The following is a 23,992-nucleotide window of genomic DNA, read 5'->3' on the forward strand; positions in this document are numbered from 1 at the left end:
CCCTCTGCCCTTCTCCCTTCTTCTGCTGCCCTCCTCCCTCTCCCCTCCTCCCTCTGCCCTCTGCCCCCACCCCACCCTGCCTGGTAGAACGTCCTTTACACACACACACACACACACACACCCTGTCTTTGGAGTTCCCAGCATGTAGGAGTTGAACTAGGCCCTTAATTAAGCTCAGGGCTGGAGGAATGGCCGTGAGTGGCAGAATCTCAGGAACTGTCCTGAAAGCAGTTTGAGTCCCTTTCCCTTTGAGATCTCCGAGAATCAAGAACCAACCACGTTTAATCTCAGACGACCCCTCCCCTGGCAGCCCCTAGGCCATTCCTTCCATCAGGAAAGCTAGCGGAGGTCTGAGAACTGCTTAGGCCCACGACTGCTCTGCAGGGCACCTCCACAAGGCCTGGCTCTGTCTTTACATCTCTTGCCTGCCTGGCCCCTGTAAGCCTTGGAGATTGCAAGCCTTGCTGTCACATTTCCTCTGGGCTTCAAACAGACAAGACTGCCTCTGCCTCCTCCTGCTTCTCCTCCTCCTGCTTCTTCCACATTCACACAGAACTGGTATTTTTCCTGGAACCTGAATTTTGGGATCATTACTGAACCAGAAAAAAAAAATATGTATATATATATATATATATATATATATATATATATATATATATATCCTCCTATTCCTATAATTGGACTCTCCCTAAAGAAAGGAAACAACCCTTATAAAGCTTGTCAATGGATGAATTGTGGGGTTACTGGCTTTGGCTTGAGACTAGAATGTGACGTGTTGCTACATTTGTGGCCCACAAGCAGGAACCTTCTTTGTATCTGTTTGAAATGTTTGCCCTTAGAAAATGCAGAGAAGAGAAATAAAAACCTTACTGATCCCGGCCCTGTCCTCTTGTCTCAGCACTCGGGAGGCCGAGGCAGGAGGATTGCCATGAACCTCTAGCTATCCTGGACTATAGAATGATACTCTATCTCAAAAGAAAATTTTTTTTTCTAAAGGGAAGGGAGAAGAGAGAAGGCTAGAGAAAGAAAGGAGAGGGTGAGGGGAAAGAGTGGAGAGAAAGAAGGAGAGGGGAGGGGGAAGGGAAGGGAAGAGAGAAGGAGAACTAGGACAGAAAATAGGAGATGGAGGGCCCTTGACCCCTCTTGGGCCCTTGACCAGCATGGATCAGGCAAGGGTTTGGGCCATGCTGGTTAGAGACTGGCCCCACTTTGTTTATTTTACCTCGCAGGGCGGTGCCATCTCCATCCTGGTGGCTGCAGAGAGGCCAACCTACTTTTCTGGCATGGTCCTGATTTCACCTCTGGTCCTTGCCAATCCGGAATCTGCATCAACTTTGAAGGTAAGAGGGTGCTGCGGTCTGTATGGACCACGGAGCTTCCAGAACAGGATACGTTCCTTTGCAGCTGGAGTCTGTGTCAAAGGGCCCAGTGCCTTTCCTGAACTTTAGACACTCTTGTGTAAAGGTTTGACGTCAGACAGTCATCGGGGCTCTAAATTGTGAACCCAGGTGTTTCTTTGCCCAAAACACAAAGGAAAAAGGCCTTCCTGTTTGTCCATGTTGAACTGGCCAGAGTCAGGGAAAGGTGACAGGCGTGCTCTCACTGGCAAAGTCACACTGGCTGACAAGTCCCACGCATGAGCTGCTGTCACAGAATGTGCGCCCGCCTCAGCAGAAAGCGAACCTGGAGTGGAGTCTGCAGCTGAGGATCCTGTTCCCAGCAGCTCGTTCCACCCCTGAGCTCTTCCAGCCTGGACCGGCAGACAGATGCAGTGTCTTGCATTATGGGTAATGATGTGCTGTGTGGTCAGTGTCTGCTCTGGTTACCAGAGCTTTGGCTCCCTTTGACAGGGTGAGCGAGGCAACGAGAGACCCAGAACTGTATCTGCTCCCCTCCCCCAAGAAAGAAGCCAAAGCCAATACTCCTGAGGGACTATTGGTGCCCTCAGTGTAGATCTGTCCTCAGGAGGCAGGAGAACCCCAGAGGGAGTGGAACACCAATCCTGTGTGCCACAAAGAGTGTCCCAGCTCTGATAGGGGCTACTGTAGCCTGAGAGAGCTCTCAGGATGCTTGGAGGGGAGTGAGGGTTAGGTGGTGTGGCCTGGGTTTAGGTGCACCGGGCAGCCTGTACTCTCATCACCAAATGGGGATGGGGGGTTAATTTAAATACCAGTGTGGCCTCTTAGACCCCGTCTCTCAGTACCCACTCAGTGGACCCTGGTATTTGTCTGTGGTCCCCAGGCAGCACATAAGGCACTGAGTACATTGGCATCATGGAAAGACTCAAAGGATGCGGTCGTCTCCGCATCTGCCCTGGTGACTGTGATTCTGTGAGGCACAGCCAAGTTAATTCAAGGCTCTTTTACAAAGGGAGCAAGTGAGGCAGAGGTTAGAGGGGACGGCTCTCCCATACTCTAATGGCTTCATTCTGGAGACCTGTGGCCAGTGCACCAAGGAGTTCACAACTGACTGTATCAGGAGTTGCCAAGTGGGAGCCGTGTTCACCCACACAGTCCCAGGCAAGACTGGTGTGCTGGGGTTGGGGTCACTGAGCTTTGGGAAGAGGGAATCTGGCCACGATTAGCCCTAGATTGATGGATGTCTTCCCCGTGGAGAAAATTCACAGAGCCTTTTAGATAGAGTGCACCATAGCAGCTGGGCCCAGAGGTGGGTCGTGAGGTTTCCTCCTAGGGTCCCTCGGGACTCCCTCTAGGACCAGCAGTGGCCACACTTCTGGGCCAGTGACCTTCCAGGCCTGGTACTAATAGATCACCTTGTCAAATCAGAAGCAGAGGTCTCTAGGGGGACACAGGTCTCGTCTGATTAACCAAGACAAATTAGATTTCTCTGGGTCTGGTGAGGGCCAGCCCCACGCCACGTCTGTTGCTGCCCCCAGGCCTCAGCCTGTGTTGTCTTTGCCTGGCACCAAGTGTGACCGCTTGGTTCACCTGCCCGGGGCACGTGGCTGCTCTGCACGTGTGGCCTAGTCTTCAGACAGGCTCCCCGAGACAGGATCACCACGCCTTTCTTTTTTCTTTCGGCATAATTTTAAATATTAGAGAATAATTCATAGAGTTCAAATGTCAGAAGATAGAAAAGGGCATGAAGAAGCGCCTGCGGGGGGGGGGGGGGGGAGGAGCCAGCCGGTCAGCAGCCATGCCGTCAGAGATGGCTTGCAGGATTACAGTTGGCATGCACAGCACTGTGTGTTCTTTCTGCAGATGGAGACTTGTTCCACGTAGACTAGGGGATAATATTACATTGCTTAATCTGCTTGTTCTTTGTGGGGTTTGGTTTTATTTTGTCATTTTTGTTGAACACCTTGGTGGTCTTTCCCCACGGAGTACAGACCCTGGCTTTGAACTCCCGAAAGAGCAGCCTTGAGCTTCCCTCCAGTTGCCCACCCCTGTGAGCCTCACAGGTGGACTGACTGCTTGCTGCCTTTTCCCTCCTGTGCTCTGTCTGGGAAATGAAGTGCAGGCGGCGTTCACAGGAGGGGGACTCTGAAGGGGGGAAGGGAGGGGTGAAAGAGAACTGCCCCCCCCCATGGTGTCCGGTGAAGGATCCCAGAGCCACATGCATCCCTGAGCTCAGTTAATGGGGCTGACATGCCCCATTAGTGGTGGGCACATGACTGTGGGACCCACGCGGTGGAAACCAATCCAGGAGGAGAAATCCCGGTGTGCTCAGACAGCATCCTCCAGCCAGTACCCAAGCCTCAGCTGGTCCCCAGGTAGTACGTCCGTCTTTGTGTGCATCTGAGTGTGTGAAGGTGACCACTTCACCCCTGGGGTGGGAAAGCTCAGCACCATCTGCTTTTCACACTGAGGCTCTGTTCAGACAAGCTGGGATATATTTAGCCCCGGGAAGAGGCCGAGGACAAAGACAGCAGTGCCCCGCACTCTCTGCTGAGGAAGTGGTTTCACAGGGGAACAAAACTGGCAACAGCAGAAATTTAGAGACCAAAATTGCAGAGAACAAGTCTCAGCTGCTCACCAGTCCAGGCTGCCCTTCTTGAACAGTCTCTCGTGTCATCTGGGATCCCTTCTTTTTCTAGGAACCTTAAAGAAGGCAAAACTTCCCAGCCAGGCTGGGCTGGGACTGCCAGGATTGTCTTCAGTGGGAACTATCTCCCTATGAGGTCCCTGGGGAGGCGGGGAATCTATCTTCCTATGAGGTCCCTGGGGGGCGGGGAATCTATCTCCCTATGAGGTCCCTGGGGGTACTGAGCAGGGCTTTAGGGTGTCCCATTCCCAGTTCTTTGGAGCCTCTAGCAGAAGTATGGAGAAGGGCTAGCTCCAGAGACCTGTCTCACAGAGAGCACTGTTCTCTCCCATGCCACCTGCGAGGACAGGAAATGACTCCCAATTAGAAGGCCAGGAAATGAGGCCATTGTTTTTCTCAAGGTCAGTTTGATGACGGCCTGGGCCACTGAGCCTATTTCACCCTAAAGCATGCCCCGGTCAGCTTCCTGTAGCCAGAGCCTACTTCCCATCTGAACACCCTCATGTCAGTGGACTCCAGTGGGCTGGAAGGGATATGGAGCGGGGTGCTGCAGGTGAGAGTTGCCCTGCACGGGCCAGTGGGTCAGCCACCGTAAGCTACAGGTGTGACTCCTTCAGCCCCACAGACACCTGTTTTCTGAGAGTTAGGGTTCAGATTTCCAGAATCTGAACTTGAAAAGCCAGCTCAGAGCCATCGGAGCGTGCTCTGAGCCACTGGAAAGGCACAAAACATTCTATTGCACAACTGGGCAGGATGCATTCCTGCCCAGAACAATCTAAAGTTACCCTAGAGAGCCTTGCCAGGTCACAGATGTGGCCATCCCGTGGCCTCCTGAATGCAGGACAGCTTTCGGGAGCCACATTAGAATGAAGGGGCAGTAATTACCTCTCACAGCAAGTTCTGGCTGAAGCTTAAAAATGATCGGAGGAGCTATTAAGACCTTTCAGATCAATAAAGGCATTTATGCACGTCTCTACTATTTACAGTGATGGGCACTGCAGTTGATTCAGAACTGTCCTTAGGGTATGACAGGGACTCAGGGCGGACACACACACAAACACACACACACACACACACACACACACACACCTCCTCCAGGCCTTGCTCATGAGAGCAGCCACAGTTGGGGGAGAAATACATTTATAGGGCTACATCACGGATTGCAAAGCTTTAGCCACAGATCCAGTCATGGGAGTGTATGCATGCCACCCCAGTTCTCCAAAAGTGGAGTGCGGGTGGTAAGTTCAAGGTTAACCTGAGCTACCACGTGAGTTCTTGTCTCAAAACCCAACAGAAAAGTTGCAAGCCACGCACTTCTCCACTAGGGGTGCTGTTTGCTTCTCATTCAGTTAACCAGCAAGGACCGTGCAGGGGCAGGCAGTCTTGGGAAACACACCAGGAATCTTTGAGGGAGACTTTATTGTCCCCATTTGTAAAAGAATAAAAAACACACACAAAAAAAAAAAAAATAAAGAAAGAAGGAGGTTACCATGTGATGCAGGCATTACCACTTGTGGGAACTTAACCACAGAGTCATCTGCACACCCAGGTTCACCGCTGTAGGTGTCAGTGGCCAGGATCCAGAACCAGCCAAGCTGCCATCAGCAGATGACTGGGTCAAGGAAATACGGTGTGCTCACACAATGGAGTCTTTTTTACTTGGCCACAAAGAACAAAATTATGTCACTCACAAGAAAATGAGTGGCACTGGAAATCATTGTGTGAAAGACAAATGCCATACCTCCTCTCATATGTGAGATCTGTATCACGCGCGCACACACACACACACACACACACACACACACACACACACACACACACACACACACACACACACACACACACACACACACACACACACACACACACACACGCAGGGAGAGAGTGAGAGATCCGCATACACACATATACATACTCACATATACACATACTCATGTACACCTTTATATAACACAGGTAACATATGCAAACATGGCAAATGTGTACACATACATATATACATGCATGCACACATGTATATGCAGAGACACACGGTGTGAAAGTAGAAAGGGCACTTTTGAGAAAAGGAATAGGCTGCGCAAGAAAAAGGAATGGGGAGCAGGAGCGAAGAATGGGGGTAAATACAGGCAAAATGGTAAACTTGAAAGAAATGTCTGTAGAACGCAGCACGTTTGTATAATGACCACATGCAAATATATACTAATAAAAGTTGTTATAACGAGACTTTCGCAGGGATTCAGACCCAGAGTTAACACCCAGTTGTGATCCAGTTGGGTCTGACTTGCCTGTTGAGAAAGGTGGGCAGCTCATAGTCTCCCTCCTCCTGAGCTGCGCCCACGCTGTCTCCGCACCCTGCAGGACAGATTGGACATCATGAAGACCTCTCTTGAGAAGGCGACCGAACTGACAATGGCTTGGATCCCATATGCTTTCCACCTGTGGGTGAGCACCTGAGCTCCTGGGAGAATCAGGGGTGCGTGCTGACACACTGTGGCGGTGTGGCCTGCTGCTGTGGCCAAGGCTTAGGGGTGTGATCACAGCTGTTTCTAGGAACTGTCTGGCAACCCTGACCCCGACTCCTCCAGGTGTGGGATCTACTGTGGTGACTCCTTTCTCTGTGCCTCCTTATCATTCGGCCCTTGTCTGCCGCTCAGCCCTCCTGCCCTTGATCTGATCAACATCCTTCCACTGCGGAGGCCTTTCTCCCTCCACACTCCATCCCCGCCTCCCACAATCATCCATCCTTAAAGGAACCGTGGGGAAGGGCCTCTTACAGATGCTTGATGCCCTGTGTCTTGGGAACAGCCTTCTACCTGCCTTGATTTGTTAGTGGAAGTAGCTTTAAGCCATGAGGTGGTTGTTATCTGAAGTTGAGCTCCCCTCTGAATGGATCCTGTTAGCAATGTTACTTAGAAGTTAGTTACTCTGCAGGTTTAGGAAGCTGGTGACCATAGCGCGGCAAGCATCTGAGCCCGTCCAGTGGCTGGATTTGGAATATGACTCTTGCTCTCCCCCCACCACCCCGTGCACACTGGGAGTCAGTGAGGAGCTTTTCAGGTGAGGCAGTAGCCCTCATCCATGTCTGTGACTCGGGCCAGGTAGGTCCGATCTCTTGCAGTGTCCTGGGTATCTGTGGACAGTGAACTGCCAGGTGCTCATTCATCGACCACCTTGTTTTCTTTTCCTGTTGCTGTGATAACATATCTTGACAACTTATTTAGCGCTCAGCTTCGGGTCATAGCCACTGTAGAGGAGAAGACACAACTGCAGGGGCTCGAGGGAGCTGCTTACACTCTCTCTACTTTATTCAGTCCAGGATCCCAGACAGGGAATGGCCCCGCCCACAGTAGGCGGATCTTCCCTCCTCAATTACAACAACCAAGACAATCCCTATCAGACACCCCAGGGTCCCATCTTATAGGTAGTTCTAGACTCTGTCAAACTGACAGCTAACACTATCACATCACCGCACACATGAACCCTTCTTTTATAGCTTCCCTTGCATGCTTATTGAGGAATGGGGCATCTGCCCTGAGCGTCCCCAGGCTCTTTCCAGAGTTGGCTTGTCCCCAGATCCCCCACAGCCACCAATGTACTGAGACCCTCCTTTTTTTTTTTTTCTGGGTGGCATCCTGTAGGGCAGACCCTGACAAAAGGCTGCATCCCTGCAGGCGATGGCCCTCCTCTATGTCTGTGAGTGGGCAGCCAGTCTTGTTGCTAGGACACCAGCATCTTCATCTACACAGCCAGCACTGGACATTCATTGTTAGGAGCTGATGCTTAGCGGTACACTGCCACCCCCTTCCTGTGGGCTCGCACAGTAACTCCGCGGGGGCAGGAGTGAGTGTGTTTGAGCATGGCCACTGTGACATCACCTCCCCCATCGGGACTAAGGCCCGGTGTGTTCCCACCACACCTCCCACTGGGCTTTAGGCTGCTGGAGATAGAAAGTGGCCGCCAGGACATTGCCTCTATATTGGGACGGGAGATTGAGGCCACAGCCCATTGTTCATCTCTGTAAAGGAACAGCCTGTTTTGTAAAGCAACGCGCATCTCCAGGAGTAGTGACCTCTCCCTCAACCCCTAGTTTTGCCTGAAAGCTTTCTGGCTGCCCAAGAGTTCCTCCTTAATGGAGGTTGAAGACTGCCGGCTGGCAAGAGGTCAGAGTTGTCGTCACAGTCCTTCTCCCCTGTGGGCAGATGTCCTGGCACCACAGGCCCTCCCCCACAGCCCTCTGTGGAATTGAAACTGGCTCCAGATATCCTGGCCCTTGTTTCCATCCTGAACCCCAGTGTCTACTGGAGAGCCTGCGGGGAGCGGAGGTCTCAGCACCTCGGGGTGTCGGTGCATTGGCTTGGCACGGGCCAACAGCGGGTTGGCGTGCCTCTGTGCAGTGAGCAATCCTGAACTGGGCCACACCTCCGTGCCAGGGACACGTGGAATCAGTCAGGTCACACAGGGCAAGAGAGAGAGATCTGGTGGTGGACCTGTTGAAGTGGGAAAGTCACTTTGCAGACTTGGTCAGTCACAGGGCCAGTGCTGAGGCAGTCCCTGGCCCCCTGCTTTGCTGTCCCTCCCCTACCAACCCTATCTCACTGGCTCCCTGTGAATGTGGCTCGGAGCACCAATCTGTACCATAAACAGTCAACCACGGCGCCCACAAGTGCTCCCTGTGGCGACCCAGTGGATGACCAAACTATCAGTTGATCGATCCATTCTGCAGGAAGGATTTTTGCAGTAGGTGGCCAGCTGTTCCCTAGCCTGTGGCTATGGCATTGAGGATGGGCAGAAAGTCAGCTGGATCTGGCAGGAGGGGACAGTGCCTGGGACAGTGACATAAACACACCTGTCCTGTTGCCTAGGGCCTTGCTGCAGCCTCTGAGATGATCAGGGATCGAGTGCGCCAACTGTCAACCCTCACGTGGATTCAGGGAAGTGGAAAGAAACTGTAGAGACGAGTGGAGTCTCTGGATGTTGGTTCCATGACGCTTCATGTTAGTGTGAAGATCTCCCCATAGCAATTTCCCCCATGGCATGATAGCGTGGAGATTGCCCAGTGTCCAAGGATGCTATGGCCCTGGACAACCCCATTGCTGTAGTTCATCCTTAGATTTTGTAACTCTTGAAAGCACAAGCTCCCAACTCCAGATCTGGGGCTCCCAAGAGACTCCCCCTGCCCCCCCACCCCTGCCCCCCCCCACAGTTCTTGTTTTTCATAGATACTTCTTCCAAGTGTTTGTCAGCATGGCCAGATTCCCAAGCCCTTCCCTCTCTGCATGTGTGCTGAACTGCTGCATAAAAACCAGCTCTTACACACACACACACACACACACACACACACACACACTCACATACAACTCATCCAACCCAGGTGGCTTCACAGAGTGCAAGCTGTTGGCACCCCACCCAGGGTGATCAGATGGAACCCCCTTGGACGGACTGTCCAGTGTTGGAGCCCAGGGCTCTGGCACTCTGATACAGCAACAGCAGCCACCACCAGTGAGCTTTGTTGGCCTGGATGCCAAGGTGTGTCCAGAGTGCAGCAGGCTAAGATGTTCTCAGAGGCAGGAGTTGTTGACTGTGCCCTCTGACACAGTCTCCTCCCTAGCAAACACAGTCAGCTCCCCACCCCGGCATGAACACACAGTCCCCTCCCTAGCACACAGAATTGCCACCCTATCACACACAGTCAGTCACCTCTGTAGGTCAAAAAAGTCACCTCTCTAGTACACACAGTCACCTCTGCAGCACACACAGACAGTAGTATGGTGCTCAGAGTACATGCCAACACAATGCCCTTTAGGGGCAAAGCAGGCCTTGCTCTGCTTGGTCCTTGGCGGCTGTGAGAACAGAGGAGGCAGGTTGGCTACAGGATCCTGAGGGAGGCCTGTCTACAGCATCATCTGGAGAATGGCAGTGGCTGCTGTGGCCAGAGGGAGAACAAGAGCTCTCGGGTACTAACATGGAGAGAGATCAGCATAGGATGAGAGGGACACGTGACAAAAAGGACAGATGTGTCTTCTCCCAGCCCTACTGACCACAGGGAGGCCAAGCCATTGTCCCAGTATCCCAAGGTCCCAATAAAGATGTTTCCAAGTGCTAGATGAAAGATAAGCCCTACTCACCGGCTCTAGTACATACCGGGAGACAGGGCCACACAGCCACCCAGCACACACAGCCACCCAGCACAGAAGCCCCTGTGCCACACGCAATTCATCCACCATCAAGAGACCCATGTTTGTGCCCAGCACCCTCCATACTTCCTAAGAGCTCACCCTTTGCCAGCTTCCCATGGTTCTAATCCCAGCATTTCACAGCTCGCTTTTGGAATAGCTTCTTTTGCCCCAAGTGCCTGCACTCACTGCAGACGCGAAATTAAACAGCCTCTCTGAGAAAGCAAACATGTGAAATTGGGTCTTCCACCTTCCTGGGAATATCTGAGATCCACATCAGGGGCTGGGCTGAGACCCAAGTCAGATTCACATTCAGTAGGCATGGATGGCATGCCAGGCTTTCCCACACAGTGTTACTAACCTGCCCTGTGGTCTGTTTGGGGGGAATGACAGGGCCCCCACTGGCAGCTGAGCCAACAGAGCTCTGTATTGAGGTCCTAGCCTGTGTTCCTGGCTCACAGAGCTAGGAATCAGACACGGGGCTCCTTCCCCTCTATCATGGGACTTCCTATTCAAGCTGGTGACGGTTTCATACCTATGTAGCAGAACTCAACATGCAACCGACTCTCTCTGCTCCAAGCTGCCCCATCTCCTTGCGCTCTGGTGGTCGATCCAATGATTCTGACTCTGCTGTGCCATCTTGGTGCCTTGGAGAAGGGACTTGGCCTCATCGGTGGCTCTCTAAAGCAATTCACAATTACATCCAACGTGTGATTATGTCTGCGCAGGATCCAGGTCACACCATCAGGAGAACAGTCCCACACCTGGGCCCTGCGTCGAGCACCATCCCTGAGTCCTGAGTATCAAGGCCTCTGCCTGCGCTCAGCTCGGGTATCGACTCATACTCTAGCCCTCCAGCGTGGATGGCTTGCACTCACGTCTCTCACTTTGCCTCTCTGCCCAGGTCCTTGCTGCCAAACTGCTCAATCTTGTCCTGCCAAATATGACCTTGGGGCGCATCGACTCCAGCGTGCTGTCTCGGAACAAGTCCGAGGTGAGTGTAGATGGACGGACGTGGGGGGGTAGGGGGTGGGAGATCTGACCTTAGCTCTCTCTTCCTCCCCTCTGCTCTGCCCTTTCTCTGGTGGCCGGGTGATGGGGATACAGGGGAGTGGGGAGTTCTGTCCTGGCCTTAGGGGTGAGGGGAAGGTCTGGAGTCTGAGCTCCACTCCAGAGAACCAAGAGTTTGATGGAGGACACACTGTGTGGTAGGTCAAGTCTCTCTTGGTTGCAAGTGACAGAAACCCAGGTCAAAGAGATTTAAGGTTCCAAAGCAATCACGAGAGCTTCCTGTTCTTGTAGAAGATCCCAGTTAGGTTCCCGGGACTCCACATCGGCAGCTCACAACTACCTTATAATTCCAACTCGAGGGGATCTGACACCCTCTTCTGGCCTCCGCACGCTCCCACCCACACGGGATGTACACATAAGAATAAAAAATAAATTCAGGGATTTAAGCACAAGAAGGCATTTATTAGTAACAGGAACTAAAGACTTGAGGCACAGTTGGATCAGGAACCAACATCTCTGTAAGAACCTGCCCTTGTCTCTCTATTCCTGCTTGGCTGTCCCGAGGTCAGGCAGAGAAGCCAGGAGCCTCATTGTCTGAGAAGCTAGGAACTGCACTCCGCAGCTCAAGGGGCAATGCAAAGGCAGTGCCACTCCCTTAGCTGTCCCAGGCTGACTGACTGACAGGTGTGAAAAGCCTAGAGGATCTGTCCAGGAAGTGGGTAGGGCTAGCTTAGCCCCACTTAGACTCTAGGCTGAGAAAAGAGAAGGCAAGTGCCAGGATTGTGGTAACTGGAAAAACAGACGCCTGTTATAGATACTCAAACAATCCCTCCAGTGAGAAGGCCTGCCTGTGGTTCCCAGTGATTGGCTAGTCTGAGAACCTGCTGGGAGTTCCCACTGGTGGCCGAGCCTGAAACCCTGAGGGCCTGGACTTGTGGAAGATACCAGAATGACCCTGACAACTAAGCAAATTGGTTGGCTGGTCTTCTGCCTCGGTTTCCTTTCTTGCCTTGGAAGAACTTTCTCCCAAAGGCCCTGCTCGCCTGCCCCCAGTGGGACTCTTGACAACCCAGTGGTCTAGCCTGCTTTCCTGGCAGTCAGACTCTGGCCTCCTGGTCAGGTTCCACCCAAGGGCACACTTGGGCCTATAGGCCAGCCGTGTAAGAGACAGGTAAGAGGCTGGGGAGTAGCTCAGTTTGGAGCACTCACCTACCTGCAAGAAGCTCTAGCCCCAGCCCAGCTCAAGGGAATAAAAGTCAAGTGGAGAGGAAATGGGGATGGACACTTGAGGGCCTCAGACCCAGGGAGCTGTCCATCCATCTTCCCTCCGACTTTTAATACAGCTTTATTCTGAAACCTGTAGTGATTCTCAAGGTCATGCTCTGAAGCCAAATTTGACTGCCCGGGGTTGGGGCTGGGGGGTCTTGTGCGGCCCTTAGTCTTTCTGAAAGTTTGAACAAAGACCCAGAAAGGCCAAAGCCAACATAGAAGTCAGGTTTGGGTCTTGGCAAGCTCAGCCTCACTGACTCTGTGGAAACTGAGGCCTAGAGAGTTGGTGTTGCAGAGCAGGTCAGGGGCGGAGCTGGGAAATGAATTCATCTGCTCAGGAAGTCGGGTGCCCGGGTCAGTGACTCTTCCCAGCTTCTATGCAAATCGCAAAACTTGTTCAGTTTGCTCTGCTGGGCCGAACAGCACACACCATCGCTCTGTGATAGTCACTGCTCTATGAGAGGAGTCCCGCGGGAGGCAGGGACTCCTTAACTCTGCACCAAACAGCCAGGTTGTCTACCTTCCTACACATAAGGCAAAAAGAAGGGAAGGAAACCGGAATTATTCCAGCCCCTCTTTTGGAAAACAGCAAATCACTTCTGAGGTATTCTGGGAAATGAAGGGACAGCTAAAGGACAGCTCACAGGCCCCACAGCACCCATCTGCTACCTGTGTCCTTTGGGCCACCTAGAGAGCCCAAGATGTCTCCCTGCTGGGGACACAGAACTGGAGGCTCTGGGCAGCAGGGAGATCTCAGGCTCCAGGTGGGTGCTGGAGCCCCACCCCCATTCTTCAGTAGTCTTTGAACCTGTGCTGAACTTTAAAAATAGTTGCTCCGCCCACCCCAGGGAGATGGCCAGAAGAGGCACCACAGGGTGGCACACACAGCGGGAGTCTCCAGGCTCATCTTTAGATAACACATTTCCTGTGGAGCCTGACAGCTAAAAAAAAAAAAAAAGCCTCGAAAGACCAAGCAGCAACGCTCCCCTAACTGTCCAGTGCAGGTCTGAAGGGAAGGACTTGGCAGCCAGGTGCCAGGGAATAGCACACTGGGAAGACTAGAAGGCAAGAAGGTGGGATCTGGGGAAGCAGGTGGCTCCCAGTTTAAATGACAACAGATATTTGCTTGGGCTTGCTGTGGAGCAGTCTTCCAGCCCACCTACTGCCTGCAAATTTTACAATGGCCACCCCTGAGTCTTGTTCTCTGTGGAGTTTCCTGAAGCTATAATCTTATTTCCACACCTTCTGAACACTATAGTCCCTTCTACCTCCCTGTAACCTTGAATCAGTTCTTGTTTGAAATTCTGGAAGCTTGGGGTCTAAAGAAAGCCAACCACTCACCCAGCAGCACAGTTACTAAGGTCAGGGTTTGAGCCCAGGTTCATCTCTGGGCCAAAGGCACCTGAGAGAGAGACAGACAGACAGAGACAGAGACAGAGACAGAGACACAGAGAGAAACAGACAGAGACAAGACAGACAGAGAGAGAGGGGACTCCTAGTTAGGGTTTTACTGCTGTGAACAGACACCATAACCAAGGCAACTCTTATAAAAGACAACATTTCATTGGGGCTGGCTTGCAGATTCAGAGGTTGAGTCATTTATCATCTAGGCAGTGTCCAGCAGATGTGGGACTGGAGGAGCTGAGAGTTCTACATTCATCCAAAGGCAGGCAGACAGGAGAAGACTGGCTTCCAGACAGCTAGGATGAGGGTCTTAAGAGCTGATGCCCACACTCTCTCCAACAAGCAAGGCCACACCTCTCCCTGAGCCAAGCATATGCAAACTGAGAGAGAGGAGAGAGAGAGAGAGAGAGAGAGAGAGAGAGAGAGAGAGAGAGAGAGAGAGAGAGAGAGAGAGGAGAAGAGATTCACAGGCATTGGAAAGGAAGATATGCAGATATGCTGCCAGGTATTGACCCTGTGTAGCTACAGTCACTCTCCCATAGCCCTGACAGGCAGAAATATTTCCAAGCTAGCCTTGCTGGCTCAGTGCTGATCTTTCTAAACATGCCTGCAGCCCTGACTTCCACAAAGAGAGGGAAGCCCGCAGTGAGCGGACCAAAGATTTCAGGGGCTCCCTCAGTGTTCCACGTGGCACATGCTTCCTAGTCCCTCTCACTTCATTTCCTCTGTACCCCCTCCCACACCTCCTGTCCTGCTATACTTCTATCTGTGATCTGCCTTTCCTTGACACTGGGGCTCCCTCCCCAGTGTCTACGTGACCAGGAAATAGAAACAAAGCCAAGAGCAGGAAGTGGCTGGGGCCACGAAGCAGTTAACCCCAGGAGTAGAGCCCTCGGGGACCTAGCATATTAGGACCTTCTGGCTGGAGCAGGAGGAAGCCTTCGGAAGGACAGGAATAGCAGGCTTAGTACAGCAGGTGGCCTGAAGCCCAGAAGGCCATTCTCCTCAGAGCCTTGAGACTAGCACAGAGGCAGTGGGAACAGGTCCATAGGCAGCAGTATGGTAGGCAGGAGCCGGTCTCCTCCTCTGCCCCAGGCCTTCTCAGAGCCAAGGCACCGTTCCTATTGCTGAGCACACCAGGGGGCTCTTAGGGCCAGGAGCCTTGCCTTAGTAGTGCCTCACATTCTTTAACCTAAAGTGCATGGCCAGCTCCCATACTAGCTTCTTATTGGCCAGGGTTTAGTCACATGACCATACCTAGTTGTGAGAGACACTGAAATGGGCACTCTTTATCTGGAAGGTTCTGTACCCTGTAACACCAAGGGCTGTACGAGAAGAACAGGAGTTGAGGTCCTAATGCCAGTGGGCCACTAGACTTCTCAGTGCCTCAGTTTCTCTCCTGTATCACATGGGTAACAGGAGCCTTGCTTCCATGTGGGGCACTGCACCAGTAGCAGGAGCTCAGATGGCAGCTGCTGTTCTGCTACACAATGGTACCTCCGGCACCACATTATGCTCACGTTGTGTTTCTGGTGGGTGGCACAACTGTTGCTGTCACTCTTACTATTGCCATCGAGACTTGACCAACCCTAAGCCTAGGGCTCTTCCGGTGGTCCCATGACTCTCCTCCAAGTAGGGCTCCCTGGAGACCCTATGGTGGGAAGAAACCTGTGATGGTCTGGGTCCATGGCCAGCTCTCCCCACACTGCCCCTGCACGGCTCTGTCAGACGCAAGGCCTCTCTCAGCTTGCCAAACAGATGGCCTGGCTCCGGTGGGGTTCTCGCCAGCTCAGCTGCAAGAAGTGTCTAATCCGTCCCGTGCAGCTCATCACAAACGGTCAGCTTGATGGGGGCTCAGTCCCTGCCCAGCGTGGGAAGGAATCCAGGATGTCAGGGTGACTGCGGGACAGCCTGTCCCTCGGGCCAGGTCCGTGGAGGGCTGGCAGCAGAAGTGAATGGACGTAGGTCCAGGCTCAGAGACCTCTGCTCAAGGAGCCCCTCGGTCCCCCTCACCTTGGTCCCACCATCTGGTTGTCCCAAACCTGCTCAGAGTCTATCTGCAAGGAGAAAAGGGTACCACGGCTTCACATCTCCTCTCGGGAGCCTAGGAGACTTGTAGAGGAAGGGGCATCCTGCTCTGGCCCGTGTTTTCTGGGCTCCTCTCTGTATGTCCATCACCCCGTCACCCCACATAGACAGATGGAGTTGGGGATGGGAGGAGGAGGAGAAGGAAGCCGGCTGAAACCTCAACGCCCTCAGAGATGCTCTGGAACCAAATAACCCAAGGGGGTAACATGGTAACATGACGTTCCTGTATTTTGTTTTGTTTTAGATATAATTTTTGCAACAAGGTCAATCTGACCTTGAACTCTGCTCACCCTGCTTTGACCTCCCACGGGTTATAAGCATGCGCCACCACACATGGCTCTTTTGCGGCTCGTATTTGTAAAACCCAACTCAGTATTGAAAATTACCTACAGGCCTTTATGTAGACAGCCAGCCCTCCACATCCTTGGATTCCATGTAGGAGAATCAAAACAGTCATTTCTTAGCAGTTCTGCAAGGCCCAGCATTTCTATTGCGCTGACCTTGGCCTACGTCTGATAAGCATCTAGAGATGACTGAAGCAGAGGGAAGGGTGTGTGGGGGTTTCCATTCAACCAACATATCAAGCTACATCAAGCACCTGAGCACCTCAACTTGGGGGTCCCAGACCTGGTCCCCAGGGTATTCTGAGTCCGAGCTGTGTGAGACAAGCTCAGGTCTTAGTGTAAAAGTACAGGGCACAGTTCAGTCAGACCCTCGTTCTCCAGGGACGGAACGAGTTGCCAGTCTCTACAGCCTGTCGGCAGGCAGAAGATCACCCTCTTAGGAACCCACAAGCTGACAGAATTTCGTCTTCTCAGGTTGACCTGTACAACTCCGACCCACTCGTCTGCCGAGCAGGGCTGAAGGTGTGCTTTGGCATACAGCTGCTGAACGCTGTCTCGAGAGTGGAGCGAGCAATGCCCAGGCTGACACTGCCATTCCTGCTGCTGCAGGGTTCTGCTGACCGGCTTTGCGACAGCAAAGGTGCCTACCTGCTCATGGAATCATCCCGGAGTCAGGACAAAACACTCAAGGTGAGGGACAGGGGGCCATCAGACCAGCGTGGCTGGTAAGACTCGCTGAGGGGTTAGAGGCTAATGAAGTTCGCGACAGCATATGGTTCTCCGGTTCATTGCTTCACCAGAATGAGCCTCAACAAAGGAAGAGAGCAATCTGATGGTATGGGCAAGAAAAAAAAAAACCCCATAGCTCAGGTTCTGGGACACTTGGATGAGTCTGGTCTGCAGGGGCATCTACTCGGGTTGGCCCTGTGGTTATGGCCCCCTGAAGACAGGCTGCAGTTGGATGGTGTAACATGTTTGACACAAGGAACAGTCAGAGTATCACCCAGCAGCTTTCAAGACAGATGCTGTTTGGGTCCAGATAGATGTATGTGCCATTTGCCCCACCGAACTAGGGGGCACCCCAATTGAGGTGAGACCCTTCTGGGCACCAGTCAGATAATATGTAACCCCCAAACTGAAGCATACCCACCTACTTGCCCACATGGTTGGGCTCCTAACCTGCACAAGTGTGTGGATGCCACGGAATCCTCACCGTGTTATAAAGACAGCCAGGTGACTCTTCAAAAGTGGTAGAGTCAGGATTTGAACTGAGGTCCTTGGGCTTCAGTCTGCAGTTTCCCCCAACTCTGCAACACCCTGGCAGAGACTCATATCTTTGCAAATTGTCAAGGGCTCCCCTGGGGTGCTGCTCAGGGGTGGAGTTCTGTCTCGTTCAGCAGTTATCCATCACTTCTGCAACTCCTGTTTATTTGGGTCTGACTTTGAGGGAAGGTCCTGAGGACCTGTGAATGGGGGGCAGGGGCTGCAGGGCAGGGGGATTCGAGGACACTTCCCTCCCATGGACTACAGGCAAGAACTGTCAGGGAGACTAGCTAGCCATGGTAGAACATTCCAGACCAAGGGAAGGGCAGGTGGGAAGCTCTTGGTCATAGCAAAGGGGAGCAGACATGAGAACAAGGCTGTCACAGGAGAAGGGACCCATGACAAACACTGGAGAGCCTCGGAGAGGAAACATGCATGCTGCCCTCAGATGGGAGATGCCTGTGCCCCCTGGAATGCAATCCCACCTAAGGAGTGAACTCCCACACCATGTGGAGGCTTCTGAAGGATAATTAGTGTGTTGAAAAACAAAATGAGCCTGGCCCAGACAACCAAGAGTGGCATGGCCTCAATGGACATGTGTGAACTAAATCCTTGAACCTACACTGTGAACAAATGACGGTTCCCAGAGCTGGGAGGAGGGACAGACAGGCGGACAGGAGGACGGTAGGTTAGGTGCAGATGCAGTTAGGGGGCTGTCTTAATGTTCTGCACCTCAATATTTCAAATGAAATATTTCAAATTGAAAGAGACATGTTGGGCACAGAGGAGTAAGTAGCCAGGGGAGATGGACCTGTTAATTGCCTTACACAGCACTGAAGGCTGCTCCTGGGCTTTGGACCTGTAGAAGCGGGGGGTGGGGGGGAGGGCTGGCTGCAGTGCCCCCCAAGATAGGTGACCCCAGCGGACATCAGAGAGAACTCCGAAGGCAATTGGCAACTGGGTGGGTCTCAGTTCTGAAGGAAGGCTGATTGCAGGGGCATTCTGGCCAGCCAGGTAGTGTACTGTGGTTACTAGGCTGCTGGGCCTAAAGGAGCCCCCTGCAAGGGAGGGAGCTGACCAAGATAGGGCAGAGCCACGGTGAGATTGAGGGCCACTTGTCTGCCTCTGGACACTGACATCCAAGAGTCACCCAGAGACAGCCAAGCTCCAAGGGCCTCTGGGCGTGGCAAGTGAGAGTCCCGGAGACCTTGCCATGGGTGCCACTGCTGTGGGTGAACGGGGCAAGGGGTGGGGGGCTTGGGCGAGTGTTGGCAGGTGGGGGTGTGAAGAAGGGCCAAGGAGCTTCTCTGCAGGAAGGAGCTGGGGATCTAAGCTGCACCAGCTGGAGAGCCCTGGGAACAGCAGGGAATATCCGAAAAGTTGGAATTCATGACAAGAAGGTGCTGGCTGGGGCAGAGCAGCGATACAGACCTTCTCAGCTGCCAGGGAGCCCAAGGCAGGGCAGTCTAAACAATATGGCAGAGTCCCATCTAAAAACGAAGTAGGGGGAACACTTGGAGATGCCTGCCTGGTGAGCTCATATGGCGTGCACGCCTGTCCCCCGCCTGTCCCACACACCGGTTCTAACCCCCCCCCCCCCCCCCGTCTCTCCTGATTGCAGATGTATGAAGGTGCCTATCACGTCCTCCACAGGGAGCTTCCGGAAGTAACCAACTCCGTCCTCCATGAAGTAAATTCGTGGTTGTCTCACAGGACAGCAGCGGCAGGAGCTGGGTGTCCACCCTGAACATGCTGGCCAGGCAACCAGCTCATGGTCTGGGGGGGTGAGGCAGGCAAAGGAAGGGCAGTGCTGGCTGGCTCAAAAAAAAAAAAAAAAATCACAAATTGGAGGAAACCCTAGTACCCTAGTGCAATTTGCTTTGGGAAAAAAAAAAAAAGGATCATTTATCGTATAGATGGCTACTGGCCACTGATCTACTACCCTAAGGGGCAGGCACTTTATGAAAGAGGGAGTATATTTTCTACACAGAGACTGTGTGGAAATATCCTTGGAATTAAAAAAATGCAGCATCTGCCCACCTCTCCCAGCTCCTATGGGGTTCGGGGACTCGCTGTCAGTCCCAGGTCCCAGCCTGCAATAATCAGAGGTCTCTTTCCTCCTGAACCAAGTCCTCTCTGACTGGCTGTCCCCTGGCATATGACGAGGTGGCCTGTATCCCCACAGCTAGCTCCTTAGCGAGCTCATGTGCCCCTCCAAGGTACTTCCTCAAAATGGGCAACTACCCTATCAGCGACTTTTCAGATGGAAGCCAGGCTGGGGGAAGGGAAGGTGGCCCTGAATAGCTCTTCTCCCCCATGCAACTTCCCCCCCCCCCGCTGGGAGTTTGGTCACCTAAGGCATGTTGTATGTATTTAGAGAGGCACCTTTTCTCAGGTCACTAAGTACTCCGCGCTGAGGAGGGTGGCTTTGAAGATAATTGTTTAATATATATATATATGGTATATTCTAAATTAAAGATTATATGGGTGGGTAGGTAAAGCCTGGGCGACTTTGGAAGAACTGGTACCCCCACACAGGGTCAGTCTGCCGAGGACCCAGCCCCCTAATTGAGGACTAGCTGGCTCTCCTGGCAGAGAAGACACAGGGTGGAGGACTGTGGCCCTGGGCGGTCCCTCTGCCCAGAGCCACTAGGAGTTGCTTGCCAGTAGCACAGCTACCTCTGGTGGCAGGAGAGCCTCCCATGGAGCCACGGTGCTGGCTGCCTGCCAGGGGCAGCACAGAGCACTTCAGCGACTACCCGCAGACAAGGACCACAGCTGTCTGCACCCCGTGCCGGACTGCAGCAGGATGGCCCGGCCAGGCCTCAGAGAGGCTCCCCTGAAGCAGTGAAATCCAAGCCCCCTGTCCTCTCAGGTGCCCACCCGAAGGCCTCCCCCAGGCCTCACTCAGCGCCAGCAATAACTGGGGCTCACTGCTCTCTTGGAGCACTTCCATCTTAACGGAGGGCCTTGCCGTTACCTCAGGAGTCCTGTCGATGCACGTAGAGCCCTGGGAAGGGGCACTGCTGCCAAGGAGAGCTGCTGGAAGGGGTAGGTGGGCCTCCAGGAAGGTGGGATCCAGGTGTCCTTTCTGGAGTTTTTTTCTCGGTCCTGGGGAGGGCCCTCTGCCCCCTCTGGTGGCCCTGACCATGCATAGCAGTCAGAGACTGGCCACCTACTCTAGGTCATAAGGTCACTGTGCCCCTCAGCAGGGCCCAAGCACTGCAAGCAGGGAAGGAAGGGCCCAAGAGCTGTCCAGAGCCCCCTCTTAGCTCTCCTTCTGTTTAGAAAATAAAGACAGAAAGAGTGTGGGAAGAGGGGCAGCCAGCACTCCCTCCGGCTCAGGGAACCCTGGACAGCAGTGGACAGGCATGGGGTATTTTGGCTCTCCACTAAGTTAAAACCATTCCAGACTACTGTGCTCAGATCTGTGACTCTCACCAGGAGCCACCCAAGGCTGCTTCCAAAAGCACATGCTGACAATGCCACTTTTCCAAACCAAATGCCAGCACCCGGGCTGGCGGCTTTCATGCATGACGTCATTTAGAGATGCATTTGTATCTGGTTAAAGAACCACTAACACTAAAAAACAGGGGTGGAATGATCTGAAATTGAGACTGTCTTGTGAAGCCTGTAAGAGTCATGTCCCTGCATGACAAAATGGGGACCAGCACCAGGGCTCCCTCTGTAGAGAGCTAGGACAGTCTTGTAAGACTCCGCCCCTGGCACTGGAGGAAGCCTGACCAGCGGGGCTTCACAGTCACCCCCCATCACCACAGGATGCAGAGGAATTGGGGTACGGAAAAAATGCTAGGACATACGAGGCTTGGCCTGAAAAAGGTGGAAGCCAGCAAGGAACCGCCGATGGTCCTCCCCCAGGTGAAGGAGGGGATCCAGAACCCGCAAGAACAGAGCATCCGTGGGCTTCTCCAACCACCATGGACTTAGGGTTTGAAAAGCTTTTTAGGAGAAGGTGCCACCTGCAGGCAGTGGAGCATCTCAATCACTAAGCCCCAGTTCCTTAGAGACAGGGGACCAGCCTCCCTCCACCATGAGAGCAGCAGGGGGTGCTCTGCTCACATCCTGCCTCTGGGCCACCTCACACTTCCCTTTCTCTCCTGATTGCTAATGTAACTTTCTAAGGATCACAGTGGCTCACTGGCTTGTCACTGTCACCACGCCCAGTCACTCCCCATGTATACTCCTAGTGGGGAACCTGTATCGGCTTAGAATTACTAAAGAAACCAATGTGCACTACAGCTCACTGTAATAAACCACGTGCTTTTGGAGAGCCGTGTCTGTCTGTCTGCCTAGCCTCTCGTCCTGTGTGTGTCAACCCTCTTGCTAAGAGAGCTTCTGGCCTGTGCTGGAAGCAGTGAAGTCTTGTGCCAGTCACCTGGTGTGGACTCAGCAGCCCTTCCAGGGTCAATTGTCAATTTGATACCTGGATTTCCTATTCTCCCATGCATTCTTGGGGAGGTCATGCTAGAGCATAGCCCCCCACCCCCGCCCCAGTGCTCAGGCAGCCTGAACAGCTTGCTGTTAACTGAGTACCCTGCATGGCCGTGCCCCACCTTTACTCAAGTCACTCCCCTGGCTGTGGGTGATCCAGAGCATCTGTTGCTGGAGTTCTGGGCACCTCCCCTTGCTCCCCACAATCTCCTGACCAAACAGCTCTGCTTTCAGGGTGTCACCAGAATCAGGCTGGCCCACTTTGACTATGACCAAATACCAGCACCTGAGCTGGTGGCCTTCATGTATGATGTCATTTAGAGATGCATATGTGTCTGGGTAAAGAACCACTAACACTGAAAGGGGGAAGTGATCTTCTGGAGCAGGGACAGGGACACGAATGCATCATGTGCCTGCCTGACAAGATCAGAGCTGGGGAGCACCCGCTCCCTGGGAGGTCCCTGCCAAGTCAGAACTCTCTCCTATGCAAAGGCCTCTTGAGGCCCCTACTGACTAAAGGCCAAAGTCCCTACTGTGGGCAGTTTCCAAGCTGTACCCTCCATCACTGACAGCTTCCCCATCCCCTGTTCCTGTTTTCTCTCTCACTACCCCGTGCCACTGGATATGATAGTTATCTGTCCTCTGGGCAGCCCGGGTCATGAGGTGAGAGGGGCATGTCCCTATCTGATGTCCAGAGGGTCCTCAGGAATACTGTGTCGTGGGGCTACAGAGGGAGAAAGGGACCGAGTGGGAGGAGGGGCAGAGGGAAAGGTAATAAATTAATACAGGGAGTGAGAGACCGTTTGAGAACAGATGCACGAGGCTGTGGCACGATGAATGGGCACGGTGAACAAGGGAGGGAAGACAGAAAGAGGGAGTGCCCCAAAACAGTGCTTGCCTCCAAGGGGATAAGAGATCATTTATTCTGGAGCTAAATATGAATGACCATAGCCTGGGAACACAAACTCAGGTCACTCAGGATTCCACGTCCCAATGTCCAAGTTTCATGAAGTTCTTATAGTAACAGAATTAAAGTCATGGATCAAGGCCCTTTTCAGATACATTGATGGGAACGTTTGGTACCCAAGTGTAATGGTTTGTATAAGAAATGTCCCCCATGGGCTCAGGTCCTCGGCTAGAGGCGCTGTTTGGGGAAGTTTGAAGTCTTGCTGGAAGAAGTATGTCACCAAGGATGGACTAAGCCACCCCTGGTCATGGTGTTTTATCACAGCAAGAAAAAGTAACCAATATAACAAGTGAAAGTGAACTGGGGAAGTCCCGCTGTAGACCTCAGATGCTGTCTGATGACTCGCTTAGCTTTTTGGTTGGTGGAAGCCACCGCCCAGCGAGGTTAACACATTTCAAAGGGTTTTGCCTATCAATCACAAGGATGCTCAGACACAAGGTAGGCAGGAAATGGCTAAAGAGGCTGAAGATAGCCCTTGCTAACCTGTAATTAGGCTCTTGACCTATATCCTCTCAGCTTCTCTACAACCTTTGACGTTCCGATCAGCCTTGCAGAAGGTTCACTGGGAGAAGGGAGGAAGGATGATTCCTTCTTCCCAGGAACTTGTGGCTCACAGGAGTGAGGGAATGGATGGGCGCCTGTGGAAAGACCAAGTACATGGTCTTGGGGCATACACCTTTTAAAGAGTAGATCAGGAGTTAGGAATGGCATCTGGTACTTCTTTATATTAGGACTGCCTTGCCTGTGGCATGGGCACAGCTGGGGAGATGAGGAAATGGACCACCCGTGGGCAATAAGAGAAACTGAGACACGGGACATGGTGGACTGTTGCCAGATGAACCTGCAGCATGTAGGCCTGCAGAGAGAGAGGGGGACAGGACAACACAGGGAGAACAAAGGTCAGAGCAGTGAGGCAGGCACCTGCCGGCAGTGTCTGACTGATGGGACGAAGCTGCTCAAGAGGTGACAGCAATCTCGGGGTCCAGCAGAGAAGAAAACACAACCCCACCTCCCGA

At 53.0% G+C, this 23,992-nt stretch overlaps 1 protein-coding gene across 2 annotated transcripts in view; it reads left to right on the forward strand.

Annotated features, from left to right (window-relative positions):
* Mgll (monoglyceride lipase) overlaps positions 1 to 21,846 on the forward strand; it is a 105,070-nt gene extending 83,224 nt beyond the window's left edge. For both annotated transcript variants that reach the window (XM_021189138.1, XM_021189133.2), the window contains exons 5-8: positions 1,230 to 1,340; positions 11,083 to 11,172; positions 16,769 to 16,984; positions 19,179 to 21,846. In XM_021189138.1, coding sequence (XP_021044797.1) covers positions 1,230 to 1,340; positions 11,083 to 11,172; positions 16,769 to 16,984; positions 19,179 to 19,304 — 543 coding nt within the window. In that variant the 3' untranslated portion in view covers positions 19,305 to 21,846. The remainder of the gene's footprint in view (positions 1 to 1,229; positions 1,341 to 11,082; positions 11,173 to 16,768; positions 16,985 to 19,178) is intronic.
* Positions 21,847 to 23,992: the final 2,146 nt, after the last annotated feature.

Source organism: Mus pahari, chromosome 2 (genome assembly GCF_900095145.1).
Source record: "Mus pahari chromosome 2, PAHARI_EIJ_v1.1, whole genome shotgun sequence".
In the NCBI taxonomy this organism is placed as follows: domain Eukaryota; kingdom Metazoa; phylum Chordata; class Mammalia; order Rodentia; family Muridae; genus Mus; species Mus pahari.